The 17,159-nt window shown below is 45.3% G+C and overlaps 1 protein-coding gene across 1 annotated transcript in view; it reads right to left on the bottom strand.

The window, feature by feature from the left end:
* Positions 1 to 14,827, bottom strand: part of setbp1 (SET binding protein 1) — a 37,885-nt gene extending 23,058 nt beyond the window's left edge. The window contains exons 1-2 of the mRNA XM_084945453.1: positions 14,003 to 14,827; positions 7,915 to 8,507 (exon numbers count right to left, since the gene is read on the bottom strand). Of these exons, the coding sequence (XP_084801579.1) occupies positions 7,915 to 8,349 (435 nt within the window). The 5' untranslated portion in view covers positions 8,350 to 8,507; positions 14,003 to 14,827. The remainder of the gene's footprint in view (positions 1 to 7,914; positions 8,508 to 14,002) is intronic.
* Positions 14,828 to 17,159: the final 2,332 nt, after the last annotated feature.

Raw genomic sequence — 17,159 nt, 5'->3', positions numbered from 1 at the left:
TTTAGGTGAGAGTACTGCCTTACTAGAGGATTCAAATGGCAGGATAACCAGTCACTCGCTGTGAATTCACCAGATTATTAAATGGTAAGCATACTGGCACTTAGTAATGGAAGAGCTCTTGTAATGGAAGACTCAAAGCACTTTTTTCACAGCCATTTACACACACATTTATAGTGCACTTTATGCTATGCCTTTAAGGGCTTGCTGTCCAAAAGTCCGCTAGGGTCCACTTAGATCCCAGTGGCAAATTATGGTAAGTTGGTAAAAGTAAATGACATCTTCAGAAGGTGCGAGGGTCAGTGCAGACACCTGTCAGTTTTTTGTGACCACGTAGAGCTGTCCATGCCAACTTTTCATTATAATGCACCAACCAAGCATCCACCACAAGCAGCAGATTTTAGAGAAGTATAACAGGAATGACTGATGAATGATGTCCATTTCCATGTCTGCAACAGAGTATAACCTAGGCTTCATTATACGGACACATCAGAATCGAAGGGGCAGTTTGGGGCTGGGTCGTGCGACGTGCAGACTGAGTGAGGCGGGGATTCAACCACCAACCTTTTAACTAGTAAATGACCTGTTCAAATCTGTGCAATCAAATATCTGTTACACTGATACTGGTATAGTTCATACATCTACATTAGCCATATGCAAAAGGCCAATGCAGAGGTCCAAGTTTCCTCTCTTCCCTCACCTGCTTTCCTGTCTACACTACCCAATGTAGACAGGCATGATGCAAAAAAATAAAAATATTGCAATATCACAGGTTTTGCATTTCAGAGCTAGCAGGTTAAATTAATCGAAGTTGATGTTTAATTGTAGCTTCAGACAGTTCTCACGTGCATCTCTGTTGGGTAATGTCACGCTGTTTGAAAAAGGCTGAAGCCTATCAGCTGTATCTTTAAAAGACAGAACCTGATATGTTTGTTTTGTTTTGGGTTTGTTTTGTTTTTAGAAAATATAAAAATATATTTGCCAGAAAAAAAAGGCAACACAAAATGCCTTCATGTTCACTGGCAGATGCTGCCTAAGTGACCCACTGGCATTTCTTTAAGTGTAGTTGCCTCAGGTCTTTATTAAAATGTACCTTCAGCTAGACTGCCTATTATTGCTGCCCTGCATCAGACTTAAGAGGAAAAGCAACCCACTGAGACTGGATACAATAGTGAATGAATAGGTCTTGACCTTTAGGACAGATTGAGAAGATGGTATGTGTGTGTCTGATTGAGAAATTAGCTACAGTTCCAACCAAATGGTCAACACAAACACACACACACACATGCGCGTACACAGACACCAAATCCAGCCCTGAGGCTAAGAAAGCAAAGGCCAGACTCCAGTTGTCTCAACCCTGACCCACTCTCACAAACAAACAATACAGCACACACACACAGGCAGACACACACAGCACACACACACGAACACACACACACAGACACTAGGGCTTATACAACTGTGGAGTTCAGCTATCACCTCGACTTCTGAATGTCCAGCAGGGTCAAAGTTCACCTCTTCTGCTGCCAGCCTTCAGCGCTCCTTTGTGTGGCTGTGTGTGTGTGTGTGTGTGTGTGTGTGTGTGTGTGTGTGTGTGTGTGTGTGTGTGTGTGTGTGTGTGAATGTTTGTGTGTAGCATTTACATGTGCTCACTAGGAGTGACCTTGCAGAGTCATTCATTGTGGATACACTGCAGCACCAGCACTACCGCAGAGCTTATTAGGGAGCAGTCTTCCTTAGTGTGTGTGTGTAGATGTGTGTGTGCACTTGTGTGTGTGTGTGTTGTAGGGACAGACAATCAGTTTCTGGGGATTCATCTCACTTCTGATAATAAGGCAAATGATTAAATTTTAGTAGGAAGACTTGGCTTGAGGGTTAGGGTTAAGCAAACAGTAGTTATATCCAAAGGAAATTAATGTAAGTCTGTGTTATGATGAATGTGAGCACGAGTGTGCCTGTGTTTGGAGGGAGAAAGGCCGATGAACAGATTGTGTTTTGTCTGGACTTTCTTCAGATTTGAGAGATACTGAAGAGCAGCTCAGAGTTTAGACGCGAGGAGACGTGTCGGTGTGTGTGTCTGTGTGTGTTTCAAGTGTGCACGGGGTGTGTATGGGGGGTCAGACACAGATGGACAGCTGGTGTTTCAGCGGTGCTAAATCACTCACCCCTCCCCAGCATGCGAGCACACATGCACACAAACACATTCACATGTCCCATCCCCCCATCCACTACAGGGAAACGCCCCTTTAAAGCATTCCCGATCCGTACTCTCAAAGACAGCACAGTGAGGGCACACGTACACAAACACACACACTCACTCACACACACACACACACACACACACTCACACACACTGAATATAAAAGCCTGGGTCTTTGGACCACAGTGACAGTCACCAGAGAAAAAAACTCCAATATGACAGGTGGGTCAGGCCATATTATAGGTGATCATTTCATGTTCATACATATTCATAAATCAGTCAGGGGGTGCTCTCTGTGGGTAAGCACGATGCTATCCGCTCAAGCTGACGCCCGCACACACACACACACACACACACACACACACACACCCATACACACTCCTATTTTATGAGCTCATCAAGTCCCTCAGGTCACCAACCGCCATTTCAGCCAGGGATAAAAAAGCTCACATCAAAAGGCAAACCATTTCACACACACGCATGTGCACGTACTGCATGCACACACTTGGCGTGGCGACTGTGGCAGCATTAATTTCCTTGTGAATGCACTTGACTAACACATAATAATCCCAAACACTGCTGGGAGACCACCAAGCAGCAACATACACACACACATAGCCAGGAGGACCACCAAGCAGAGGGGCTGTCAAGACAAGATAAGTGTGTGTCTTACCGTCGAGCTTTCGCGTGCACCCACTAATACAGACACACACACACACGCAGACACATATACACACAACAACAACAACACAAGGCCTGGTCTGGACTCCTGGAAAAGCTCTGGCTTATCTCTCCCCACAGATAGTGAAATGGATTAAGAGCCACATTTGGCACGTCCAGGGAACTGGACAGATAACCAGGAAAACACTCTCTCTAACTGCAATCGCTGTTCAACATGATTTGTATGTATGTGTGTGTGTGTATAGAAGAGATAGTAAAAGAGTGGATGTATTTTAGCTAGCGCACGCTCCCCCATGTGAAGGCATCGGACCGCTAACTGCGTGTCAGTGTGTGTTTCTAAGTGTGTGCGCGCGAGAAGAGTGTGTGTCTGGAGGAGTGATGCAGTGGTTGACCCAGGACCCAATCCATTAAAACACACACATTCATCTTCCAAACACACACAGCGCGCCCAGACAAAGAGCCGTGTGTGAGAGGACGTTCAGCATGTGTGTGATGTCAGCTGGAGACAGAGAAGGGGAGCCCATCATATCCCGTTAATGTGTGTTTGGGTCTGTCCTCTGACACACTACGCTTCCTCATTGACTTCCTCGGTTATGGATGCTCGCTATGAAGATGATAGGTGGATGAAACTCCCCTTTCCCTTCCCTTTAAGACAGGCTAACTCTGCTCTTTTCTCTTGCCTTTGCAGCCATGTTCACTGCATAATAAATAGCATTTTATAGAGAGCGGTAAATAAATCCAGGCCATTATTGGTCATCATTGACAGGCGTAGAGTCAAATGAATATAACTTTTAAGCCTATAAAATGTGATGCACTGCACTGTGCACTGTAATTATCAATGCCAGCGATGGATCCGTGCGGTATTTAAATTTTACACTGTGAATATGGACAATCATATAAAATGGTCAGGGGTAAATACTAATACAAGGGATTGCAAGAACAGCCTTTGTTGACATTCTGCCACGTCTCTAGTGTAAAAAGGCAATTTGCATAACTCGGATTTATCTTTTTAGGCTGCTGTTTTTGGGGTTTGCAAAACGACAGCTTTCCCACATGGAATAACCTAAAATTTTAATGTTATTACAAGTCAGCAGAGGGAAGAGAGGAGAAGGGGCCTTTTTGACGGCAGATTCTTAGGCTGCTACAAAAGAAAGAATGGCTAAAAAACACAATTTCCATCTGTTTCTTTGCACCATTCTACATGTTTGCCTTCTTATCTGTCTGCCTGTCTCTTTCCCTCTCTGTCTATTAGAGTCAAATCTCTGTCTTAATGGGCTTCTATTGTATCCTGCCTCTCCCCCTCCTCTATTCACCACACTACCACACGCATATACACACTCCCTCTGAGGAGGCCCCTTAACCAGGCTCTCCATATGCCTGACCCCCACCTCCTTTCTCCTCCTCCTCCTCGTTCCACGACCCCCTTCCCCTCTACCCCTCTCTCTTGCTCACACTCTGGCTTCTGCTCTGTTGCTGCTGCTTCTGCTGCTGCCCCACGCTGCCATCTGCTACAAGACAACAGAGGGTGAAAGAGAGAGAAAAGCACGATGAAAGACAGTGCTTGGAAAGAGGAAGACATAGGGAAAGAAAAGCTGGAGGGGGAAACGTGTGGAAAGAGAGATTGATTAAAAGAATAGAGGGAGAAAGCATATATGTGGACACAATACAACAGAGAGGAGAGAGGCTGTCCATCTGCTCCCCCTCACCTCCCGTCCCCCTCCTGACTCACAGCCTCACGTACACCACAAAGAGAGTATTTAACCTCAACACACACATACAGAAAAAGAGTGAGACAGAAAAAGCAGCCCGGCCTCTCTCTTTAACCCGTTCCTCTCCACTGAGCCTGCCTGTATTACACCCTTGGGGTGGCAGGTGATGGCTAGATGGAGGGAAAGGATGTAAGGGGGAAAGAGAGGGGGAGAGGGATGGTGGGGGTGTGATTGAGGGACAGAGTGCAAGGGATGAAGGGTTGAAACTGATCTGAATCAACACCAACACATCCTCCACAACCCCCCTCTCCCCTCCCCAAACCTCAAACCTCAATAGAGACCAGCTTGCTGCCCGTGTCACTATGACAACCCCTGTCAATCATACTGTAGCAGTGGGCTTCCCAGTGGGGGCCGATGGCGCTAGATTAGGAATGGCTGCTAAAAACATCACAGCGCCGAGCTCAGCTCATTCAGCTTACTAATGGATGTAAACACTGAAATTTTTCAGAGGCCTGTTCATACTTTATTTACAGAAAAGCTCAGACAAGAATACACATCCTGAAGACAACTACTGGAAATTGTGGCTGTAAATCACACTGAAATCTGCCGGCAACAAAGAAATGACCATGAATTTCTTTTCCAAGCCAGTGTTCCAATTGTTGGAAAAACACAAGTGTAGAGCAATCATGTTGGCGAGCAATCTTTACGTAAACCGTTGTCTACCAATTGCAAATATCTATAAACAACCAAAAACTTAGAGAGGACTAGAACGATCCAGCAATTCATTAAAAAATGTAAAAAACAAAACCTTTTCCCATAAAGATATTATGAATGTGCAACTTGTCAAAGCCATTTTCACACATGAAGTCTGGACAATTGTAAAGTTACAAAGTTTGTTTTATTTCACATGTAATACACAACACTACTGAAAATGCTTTGTTTGTTCGGGTTAGCATTAGCATTGCTGCCTGGATAGGTCACTCGTGGGGCGACACTTGACACCCACTCACTCCCAGTTTATTTAGAGAACAATCTGCTCGCTGAGTTGTGACTTAACAACCTGCCAATAATGCATTTTTTAATTCTACTATATCGACCGAGGCGCTCATTGAATTGACGTGTTGCAGGGTTTCATTATGCACCAAATTACTAAGACATGGGGCACGGCACTGTCAAGTGAAGATTTCACCAGAAGCAGCATATGTACTGAATAGTGTCATCAGAAAAAGTTGATCCTTGATTGATACTACAAAAAACAATCAGCTGAAATACTCATTTGCAACAGTATCGATGTCAGCGGCACCGGCTTTGCTTCCTCCAGCTGACAGAGAACTTCATACAGCACCTCTGCAAACAGACAGGCGTGCAGCCGCTGCCCTCACTAGCAGCTGAACACGTGAACACACGAACACTAGCAAAAAACGTAGCAGAGCATCTTAAAGTTTGAAACCCCCAATCTTTACGAAGAGTTTCCTGAGGTTAATAAAGTTCTCATTTCAACAACAAAAATTTGCTAAACAATAGTCAGAAGTTTTGCCCTGGCCAGTTTAACTATTAGCAATTATATGACAGCCATATTAGCCAAATTAGTTAGGTTATCATAAGGTAGCGGCTAAAGTAGCAGCTATTGCTAATGCTAGCGGCAAACTTTATTCACAATCCTGCCTATCAGTGTGTAAACTACTACTAAACTACTATAACTACTGCTACTAAACAGTGATAAGTTGACAGGGTAATAGAATTATTTGTGTCTAATAAGTATTATATTATGAAAGGTCCACAGGCAGCTAGACAGAAACAGTGCTCAGCAGCTTTGCTCAGCAAAGAATTATGATACCAAGTAGTCAGAAGCAGAGGTATAAATGAAACAGGGCTGTAGCTGATTACATTTGACTGGACCATCATTTGTTCTAATATATATTTTTAAAATGTGCCTCTTAATTTTGGAATATAAATGTCGTGACGAGTACCAAATATTTTCACGGGTATCGGTATCAAGTTTAAAATTCTACTGTTTTGACATGCCTACTGTCAATAGAAATAAAAAAATTAGTTTTCTTTGTGTTTATTCTCACTACTCATGACACTCCACTTGTAAGGTAAACACTTAAAACTACAATACAGCCTTTAAACACATCATAAAAGCTAAAGTCAACAAAGATTTCTTTTTTTTTTACTAAAGATATTTCAAACAACCCTTCGCTATATTAAAAACTAACCTCATATGCACTCTAGTCTGCGGTTTTGTCTATTTTCTGCTGTCTTCTTCCTGCCATATGATTGTACTTATTTCTGCCACTCTTGCCCTCGCAGGTGCTGTACCACACTGCTTGACTGCCATATACTAAACTTTTATTGAAAACAATTTCAATAAAAACTTCTTTAATAGCCTAACAATACCTCTGTAGCTAGCAGGGTGGCAGATAATTCGATGGTGACTAGCCTGAATGTGCGAACCCTTTCAAGTAAAATGAAAGCCCCAAATAGCTGAATGCTGCACTTGTTTTCACTGCCTTACTCTAAATCCATCTACTTGAGAAAAATGAGAAAAACATCCCAACAAGTGACAATATCATGTTCATCTTGGAGCAGCCCTCGCTTGAACTTTGACCCAAAGCGTTTACTGAATGGAGACTAGGCAGGACTGTTATTGACACTGATGAAAAAACACCAATCACGGGCGCGTCTCACGAGCCAATTAAGAGCCGAAGCCACAGAAGTGAGGCACAGCGGAGGAAAACACGACACAACATCATGTTGACAACATGACGCCTTTACTCCTGCTTGGCCTGTCGAGCTCGGTGACATCGAGATGGCTGTCAGGTTTGGACACGCACACCACTGTGTAGGTCAACACACACTGCAAACACTAGATTCCCCCAAGGACCTGTACAACACCAGTATAGTGTGTAGAGGGTGTGATGGAGGCAAGAGGAGGGGGGCGGCGTTGAAGGCACTGACCCGCAAAAGCTGATTTCATTAAAGGGAAGGAGAGGAAAGGAGAGGAGAGGAGACAGTAAAGGTCTCTGTGTATATGACCACAAATGGAGAGAGCAGACGCCAGCTGTCACTTGCTTATGTCAGCCCTATTCTCAGCTCTTATGTGAGTGTGTGTTGTGTGCTTGTATGTGTGTCGCTGTGTGATCTCAGTTAGGCTGGTTTCAATTACGGGGCAAACTTTGACCCCGTGTAACCAAGCCGGGAAGGGAGCTACCGAGAAAGGTGTGTGTGAGAAAGGGAGCGGTCAACTCAGAGATCTCGAGAGTGAGAGAAGCCTTTTTTTTCACTCAATAACGCTCAAACTTGCATCACAGTGTCATGACTTACCCTTTTTCTGGGGGGCCCTCGTTCTTCTTCCTTTGGGGCCCGCCCCGCCCCTCCTCCACTACCTGTTCGCCCCTGCCGTCCCCCTTTGCCCTCTCCAACTGGAGGTCTGATGGTCGTCCGGATCTCCGGTGGGCAAATGTAGTTCTCAAGGCTCTTTGGGGGCTTCTTGGTGCGCTTGGTGGTCTGTATCTTCAGCTTTAGACTTCCTTCCTGGAAACTTGCTTCCTTGATGGAGAACTCCTGCTCCTCCATTAGCCCGTCCCCCTGTTCCTCTAACCCCTCACCTTCACTGATGGCACCGTTAATCACATCATCGCTGCGTGCCAACCCGATGCCTCCTGCTCCTTCTTGGTCCCCTTCATTTGGCCCCACCCTACCTCCCTGAAGGTCAGCCTCTTTGGGTCGGGCTGAGCCAACCAGATCCCTTTGCTCCATCCACTCTCCCACCAGAGCCAGTCAGGATGGGGGAAGCCTTGGCAGCCAGCCAATAGGAAGATAGAAAGCAGTAGTCTGTCGGGCTGGTTGGTTGTTGTCAATCAGCTACTGAGGTTGTGTTGATTGTCCCACAGGAACACAGCGAAGCCAGGGACAGTCTGCGGAAAGAGCAGGTGAATGACATAATTAGGAAAAAAGGGCGTATGAGACCCGTTCTGTCATCCCCATAGCTTCCATTCCACTGCTACCTCTCAGCACAGGCCTGTTCTCTGTCATCGCCATCATTGCCTGCCTGTTAAGTATGAAGACAAACACACACTCATCACAGAGCTGCAGAGGCATGCTGCCTAACTATCATTTGCATTTTGTACCTCGCATAAACAAACTCATTTCTGACACCCACTTGCCTTCCTCTCTTCCTGCTCTCTTCTTTACTCCCTCTTTGCTAAATCTTCTCTCTCACCCTTCATTACTTATTCCATCCTTGTGACAGATCTGAAGCGGAGCTGCGCAGACACTAGAGTGATCAGTGCAAAATAAGACATTCCTCTTCTCTGCTCTAAAACCAGGCTGAAGTTAGCCTGAGGACACAAGACAGAAAAAAACTGAACGAAGCTGGCTCCGTTTTTTTTGTTGTTTTTTTTTTTCTTCTTCAGAGAAGTGAAGGAGGAGGGAGGGGAACACACAAGGGGGAAAAGGAAAAGCAGCAGAGAAAGACGGAGAGAAGGAATCTAAATTCTTTCCCCAGATGTGGTTTACGAGCTGGTCTGGAAAAACTAGCGTCTGAACCATTTTACACACGCATGCAGCCGCATTGCTACACACATACACAGAAAAAAAACCAGACGCACACAGACGCACATCCAAAATGACAACGTTGCCGTACACATGCTGCACCCCCTGCTGCTATTCCTGCTCTCTGGAGAAAAACACTGTGGCCGCTGCTTGTCAGGAGGATTCAGGATTTCTGTTTTGGATCATTGCACGTGCAGACGCAGATCCATATTACACGCTCACGCCATACGTACATACACACGTGCGCTTGCACAGGCCTACTAACACACAGGCGTATAAACAGAAAGCAACCAAAACAAACAGTGGACTACACTTCTCACTACAGCTCGAGGGAATCCCATCAGTCAATATGACATGAGGCACGACTGAGTGGGAAGTGGGGAATGCTGTCTCACATGCTGAGCTTAGCCTGACACCATTTACACTGATGTGAACCCAGACTAGACCACTACCTGTCGACATGACTCAAGTAAAGGGATCTTGCTTCCCGCAGACTTAAAAAGATCTGAAAGAGCACAACTGGCTCAGAGCATATATCAAGATTTGCATACCTATTAACCTAATACACTCCCTGGCATGACTACTACAGTCATTTTCCTTTAGCTGTATGTGTTTTCTCAGTGTGCTGTACTGTACCAGCCCACGCTACTGTACAAACAGCTGATCCCATCATAATATCTAAGGGGCCTCAGAGCACATGCTTGCAGTGTGACTGAGCAGTCTTAATCCACAGCAAGTTTTCCAACAAACCATTGCAAGACTGCACACAGTGTCCAGCTCTCAAAGTTAGCCGTGTGTCCTTTTTCTTCTGCATGCCCTTAAATAAACAAAAGTCAAAAAAGACTTGTTTCAACGAACCCTCTTTTTAACCGTAAAGTCTGCCAATCTGAAACCACTTACAAGGGTTATTGATGTAGGTTCTGGTAGCCCAGTGGCAGTCAAGGATCAAAAAATTTAAGGAGCGTAACAGCGGTTTTGCATGTTTAAGCTTATGAAGCCCAAATTGCTCACATGGCTGTACTGCCAAACATTTCCCAAAGCACATTAATACATTCTCAGATTGATTTCCTACCTTGGAAATCACTGGTTTTCATTCAAAATAACTGGTTTTTAAACTTAGCTCCTTGACAGCAGCCTGTTTAATGGAAGAATATACCAAATTCACTTTTTTTTTTTTGTGGGGGGGGAGTGACATCGTGACAACTAAGAATTTAAGTGCAAAGCTTTCTTGGCAGGGTAAAATTTCACATCCCAGAGCCTCCTTCATTTAACTCTTTGACTAACACGAGTCTTCAAAGCAGACTGTGCTCAGTGCACAACCACACCATAGCAAGTGTTACATCAATCAGTAACACTGAGACATAAATAATGCTCAGTTTGATGGATTGCCTGTTTCAAGAGTGCCAGCAAGAATGAAAACTGCTGACTGCCTGGAAGTTAGAAACTCATTCCCGCAAACTCCACAGCCATCGCCGTGCTTGTACAATCACACTTTTAAGCATACAAAGTTTTACAGATATAAACAAAAGGCGGTGCAGTCCAGGTGTAGTCCCAGCCTGGTCTTACAGTGCCCACATGACCCCCTTTGGTCCTTCAGGAGCCTCCCAGTTCCTAATGTCAGCTCGGTGACTCGCCCTAATGGCATGTGTGAAAGCTGCCCTGGATGTCATGTGACTGAAGACAAAGACAGGAAAAAGAGACAGCTGCCAACCACAACATCACTCACTCAGTCACACACACACATTAAATAGACGCGCATCCACTCTGTGCCTACGACTTAGTACCCCTTCACAGCTATCGCTCAGTATGACAGCAAAATGGCATCGTGCATTAGTACAATTCTGGTCATTCTGGGCCATTACTGCATAAGCCCCTTAGCTGGGTCATGACTATTCCTTCTCCCCTCCCTGCTCGCTGCCCTAAGCGGTGTTAGTTCTGTTACTGGCAGACAAGCTGAGAGTTTATGTAAGACTGACCCCTCCTCGGGCCTCCCTCACTTACTTAGCCTGAGCCTCACTGTCTCCTCTCCCCGCTCTCACTCTCTCTTTTATGCACACAAACACAGCGATGCACACACACACACACACACACACATACACGCACACACACCTCGACCAGCCTCAGACAGCAGGGTGATTGTAAGAGGCCAGACTCGCTGCATAAATAGCTTTATTATGTTCTCAAAACTGCCAGCGCTAACCAGCTTCCCTCTCAAATAGCATAAGGTCATTGCCTGTGCTGGATGTGAAAGGCTGTGAATGAGACAGTCCTCCAACATTTCGCCTTGTACTTTTACAATTATGATAAAGCATTGATAATGGAATACAGATGGACAGAACGGAGATGGTGAACGATACAGACGGCAGACAAAACAGGTAGGGGAGTCCAAGTGTGAGCGAGAGACACAGAGCGGGAGAGAGAGAGAGAGAGGGATGGCAGCAGAAACACAACCTTTTAAGGCTGCATACCCAGCAGCCCAGTGCCTGAGGTGCACACACAAATAGCTCATACACAAATGCAGACAGATGCACGCGCGCACACGCACCAAACGCCTGCGTGATTGCACAAGGTGAATATCCTTTTTTTTTAAATTTCATGCTTTTTTATGCAAACGTAGCAGAAGCACGACCATCCCTGGATGTAGATGAGCATCTTGGTGTGAGCTGATGATCCTAGTCTGGCTGTCATTTGCAGTTTTTTTCCCCTTATTTTGTTCCTCGGGCTCTCAAGTGAAGGGTAGCCACATATGCCAATGTTTCTAGAAGGGTCCAGTCTTTGCTTGGAGACAAACCAAAGAGAATGGGCCCAGATTTCTAGTATTCACAAGTCCAATGGGCACAGCGTGAGGTTTCAAGTTTGATGTCTATTAGTCCCTCGGAGCAGAGCAAGGTGATGGAAGCCCTAAAAAGTGCCTATTCTGGGTTTTTTCCCAGCAGGATAAATGCATATATATATTTGGATATGAAATACAAAATAAAGCCCTCTCTCTCTTTCTCTCTCTCTCCCCAGTTCATGTGCATGTGTTCAGCTGCAGGGCAGCGAGAAGGACAATCGTAAAATATCATGTGTGGGACAGCCATAATTGAAAAAGATGGCCTTAAAGCTGCTTCACGCAGTCACGCGCGCACATCCACTGGATGAGCCATATGCCAGGTAGCACTAAAACCATCCTCACGTAACTCCCCGGCTGAAGCAGATGAATGTTAAACCATTTTAACTGCAGCAGAAGCCACAAAATGGCTGTCAGCAAAAACACCTCCCCTACTCCCCAACTGTCTTCCTCCTTCCCCTCACCTCACTCCCCCTCAACCTCTGTTCTCTCCCCTCTCCTCATTGCTACCTCTTCCCTTTCCCCTCCACTTCCCTATCCCTCCCTCCCCTCTTTCTGTGCGCTCTGCCAAAAGGTGCTCCAGTGCTGATATTCTGTTAAGAGAGCCTGCCAACAGTTAGATTTGTCCTTGGATCCCGTTCACATTCCCTCCTCCCCCACCCACCTTCTCTGTGATCCTATTTCGACCCAAGGTATCCAGCGCAGAAGGGGATACACCTAATCGATTTCTCATACTTTAATTTAAAGGTGGCATGCAGGCATCTCATTACTTAACCGGGAGTCTAATAGCCTGTTTCATACTTTCGCACCACAAAAATGCCGCCAGGTCTGGGGGAGCTGAAACTGTTAACAAGACAAGATCGATGGTTCCATCCGAGCTTGAATCACCTCTATTATCCGTTCCTCAGCCTCCTTTCCTTCCACCTACTCACGCACCTCTCTTACAGTTGTCCTTTACTTTAACCCTTGTTCTTTTTCTTTTTATAAAATCAAGCCCTCATATATATCCAAGAGAACCTGATCGCACGTCAGCCCGCAGTGAGACTTGGTCATGTTTATCCGTTTATCTTTTGGTGGTCTGGTTGTGACAGAGGATTCTAGGTGCTAATGATAACCACCGACCCCCGGTCCTCACCTTCCTCCACAGGGCCATGGCATTTGGACACGTAGTTTCTGACACCCACGTGAAATTGATGACCTGCTGATAAATACAACCACAGTGGGCAGAGCTGTTTTACCAAGCTACTACATTTGGGCACACATCTGTGATGACGATGCTACAGTTTGTGCACACTGTGCTACTAGTAAAAAATGATGATAATCAGAATAAAGATAAAGTCAACATGACATCACATTTTTCCCTCTAAAACAACAACAACAACAAAACACTGAAAACATTTAGAAACAAACAAGCAAACAAAAATCACAGCTTAACTTCAGATAAAGGAACAACTGACAGGTCGAAAGAGTGACAACCATCTGCTTGCTGCATGCCACAGATTGTGATGCTATGTGATGGACTGTCCATGTCAGTGAAGGCGCAGGTGGTCCACTACAGCAGAAACAGATTTAAACGTAAGAGGCCGAGCTGTGGTTGAGTTAAACCCTGATCTGAGCAGTGGACACTTTATCCCATTGGCCTTAATTGGTTGTTTTCTCTTACCCGCCCCCTACCACCACCATCTAATTACCAAGGTATTACACAGTAATAACAGATGGAGACCGAGTAGTACCACAGTTGTTTGGGGCTGGTGTGCGTCTCGTTGAGTGGTGGCGCGAGCATGTGCGCGCGTGCGCGTGTGTTTCGGGCGATTTTGCTGGCATGTGACTGCAAGAAATTTCACATTTAAGGAATAACAGTCTCGCGGGCAGAATGTGGAAGGCTTTGTAGGAGGTGACAGGCAGCTCAAACAGCACACATGGAAAGCAGACACGGGCGGCCAAGTGGCGTTACAAACACGAACACAGTTTTTCACCGGAGAGGTGCATTCAGGTGTGGAATGTGGTCAGTCAACCGGGGCTACTTACCCATGTCTAATGTTGTCTCACACTCGGCTCTAACGTGTAAATATTTTATCACGATCATTTACAATCCATTTGGAGACATTTTACGAAAGCGACGGATGGGGTGACAGCCTCCCGTGGAGCTGTCAAACGGTGCCAGAAGAGACGGATATGTTTTTTGACAGAAAATCCCGGGGAAAATGGCGTCAACGGTGCTTTGGAAAGCAAAGAGCGAAAAAAAGAGAGCGAGAAAATAGGATTTGCAGTCGATCTGGTGGCAGAATCAAGGTAGCCGCACAGGGGAGGAGAAAAAATCCAATCGGAAACTTGGGTCCAGTTCCTGGTAGAAATAAGATCTTTAGAGGCTCTGGCGCGTTGACTCGCGCTGTGGAGAGCCGCCGCTGACGCCGCCGCCGTGCGCACTGAATCTCCGATGCCTTGCGGGATCGCTGGTCACTCGGGGAGCTTGCACGGCACTGAGATCCCTCGCAAATCCGCTACTCGGCTGGTTTGGGAGGAGGAGGGGGTGAGAGCAGGACTGTTACTGCAGTCAAAACAAGCCCGCATCCGACTACAAGCCCAAATCCAGCAGCGGGGGGTGGAATTTCAGCGACAAGACCGCGCTTTTAGTCGTCAGTGGGCTGCACAAGAGGCAGGAGATGGTGGTGGGGGTTGCTCGTCGCCGGTTGCACTGGGCCAAGCTTTTCTCTACCTCTCTCTCTCTGTGCCTCTCTCTCGCTCGCTCTTGCTCTCTCTCTCTCTGCTTTTCCGATCGGTGAATGTCAGGTCCCGGAGCCTGGTGTCTGGTAATGATCTCACCCAGCAGACTAAAAGCTCTAGCAGAGCAAAGCAGAGGGGAGAGATGAGAAGAGGAGGAGCGACATCGCCTCCCCCTGGCAGCAAACAACCTCAACGAGTCTCCCTTTTTTTTCCTTTTTTTCTTTTTTTTTCTTTTCCAAACCTCCCCCTAATTCCCAGGGCTTTCTCCCGTGGGACTGCTCTCATACTGGCACGGTGTTATTTTAATGTAATGCAAATAGGGAAAGCAACATCTGGTAAAAGGCTTGTTGTTTTGACTGAGTCACTGCTGTGAGGAGAAACATGTTTGGCACTGTTTTTCAACAGGTTCAGATACGTACCTGCATACAGAGCAGAAGAGACTGCGACTGAAATAAATATTTTAAGGGAAATATGCATCTGATACTATGTAACTGTAGTCTACTGAGCCTGGCTTTAAAATGCCTGAATTGTAATGATAAATAAATATTTAATGGTCTTAGAGCTGTGGGATTTGATTAATTGGCTGGATATAAACAAACAGGGGTAAAATATGGACTACAGCTAAGTTTGAGTGAATATAATTTGTAGGCAAACTAAGAGTTGGTGTTTAAATTCACTAAAGTTTCATTAAAGTTGTAGATTTTTTTTATTATTATTATGCATTGGTGTTTTGGGGCTGTTGACTTCTGAAGTGGGGGCAAGCCAGAAAAAGTTTGAGAATCACTGTCTCAGAGCAATTATACCAGACAACAGATGTTAATTCGGCTCAACATCTGGCCAGTCCTGTTTGAATCAGCATCTGAGCTACTGTGGCTTCATTTGAACACCTGCATGAACAATTGGGCATAATTCAGCTGTAGCATTTTATTTAACCAGTAAAGGGCTTCACTTAATTTAAGATGAAAAAAGCTCTGTCATCAGAAAACAAATTTTAAAAAAGAGCACACAATTAGCAGCCTTAATGATGTAACAGATATGGCTTATCCTTATCAGGGTTGGGGTTACAATAAAAGCTATCTTTTTCCATATAGTCCAAATGAATAAAAGATAACCGATTTAGAATATTAGAGATGCTGTGATCATTGCCTTCACTTTGCTCATCCAGAATAGGCAGCTTCTGCTGAGTCATAACTTAATACATAAATCTTATCAGTAGTGGTTCTAATGCATATCCTCTGGGGGTGTTTGACATGAAACATTTTGCAAGCCCGTGGGCTGAACTATAAATAAAGTTTATCACCTTTGTCTTCGTAGGAAATGGCTTGTGCACAAACCACTACTACTGGAATGAGCTGCGATGGTGCTATTTGGTGAGCGTGGTATTCATTTATTCTAATTCAACGTGTGTGTTCAGCGAGACAAACGCTGCCACTCCACGCTGCGCTGCTGACACGTTGTATTCAGAGTAAGACAAGGTGGGTGCGTGGGTGGGGTTGAGTGGGTGAAAAAAAAAGGCAGATTAGAGTGGGGTGTGCATGTGTGTGTGTGTGTGTGTGTGTGTGTGTGTGTGGTGCTAGTGCTGGTGCTTTCCCCTTAATATGTCACATTAGAGGAGGATGGAAAACCCACATCAACCAGGCATGAACAAGCCTGAGTTGTTCCATTAATTCATCTTTGTCAGAAGTTATGTTTATATCGGGTCTCCATGCAAAACTTGACCTTCCCTGTATGGAAAACATTCTTTAACATTAACAAGCGATGCAAATGATGTCAGATGACCTTTCTCTCTTGGTGCCCCACAGTTACTAGCTGTTACTCATCCCTGGCATGTGTGTGTTTGTCTGTGTGTGTGTGTGTGTCCGTGAGTGCATGCATGCCCATGTGTCCCTATGTAGAGCACCCACTGGGAAATGTTTCATTAGCCAGGGTGGTGTGCTCAGTAGCATGTAAACACTCGGCACAATTTCAGACTTGTAGTTAAAAATCTGCAATGCCATCAGCAGTGTGGATGCTACTGCTTTGCACGTTGCCTGCTGTGCCACATTGACTAGTTTCACAATTGCGTTTGCATGTCTGTGTGTCTGTGTCTTTATTATATTGAGAGCGCTTTCATAACAGCGCCTTTGATCATCTCTCCATATAAGGGCATGGGGTATTACATTATAGCGTGTGTGTATTTCTGCGTGTTTTACTTTATCTTTATGTAGACCAAATGTTATGACAGTGAAAGCAACAGTCCCAGGATTTCTAAACAGATTTGGCATGATCTGCTCAACATATTCATTAAAATAAGGCTCAGGTTTATGGCTACGAGTCAAGGCTACCTTTAAATTTGAATTAATCTGGGAAGGGGTGATTTTTATGGGTTTTGGAGGAGAGAAACAGAAACTGACTCTAGAATAAATTTAAAATAGCAAAATCTGTGTGTGTCTGTGTTCACGTCCGTGTGTGTCTATTGATC

This window comes from Perissodus microlepis, chromosome 12 (assembly GCF_051167445.1).
Source record: "Perissodus microlepis isolate ML-2025 ecotype Zambia chromosome 12, ASM5116744v1, whole genome shotgun sequence".
NCBI lineage: Eukaryota > Metazoa > Chordata > Actinopteri > Cichliformes > Cichlidae > Perissodus > Perissodus microlepis.
This window is presented reverse-complemented; position numbering and strand designations above follow the sequence as displayed.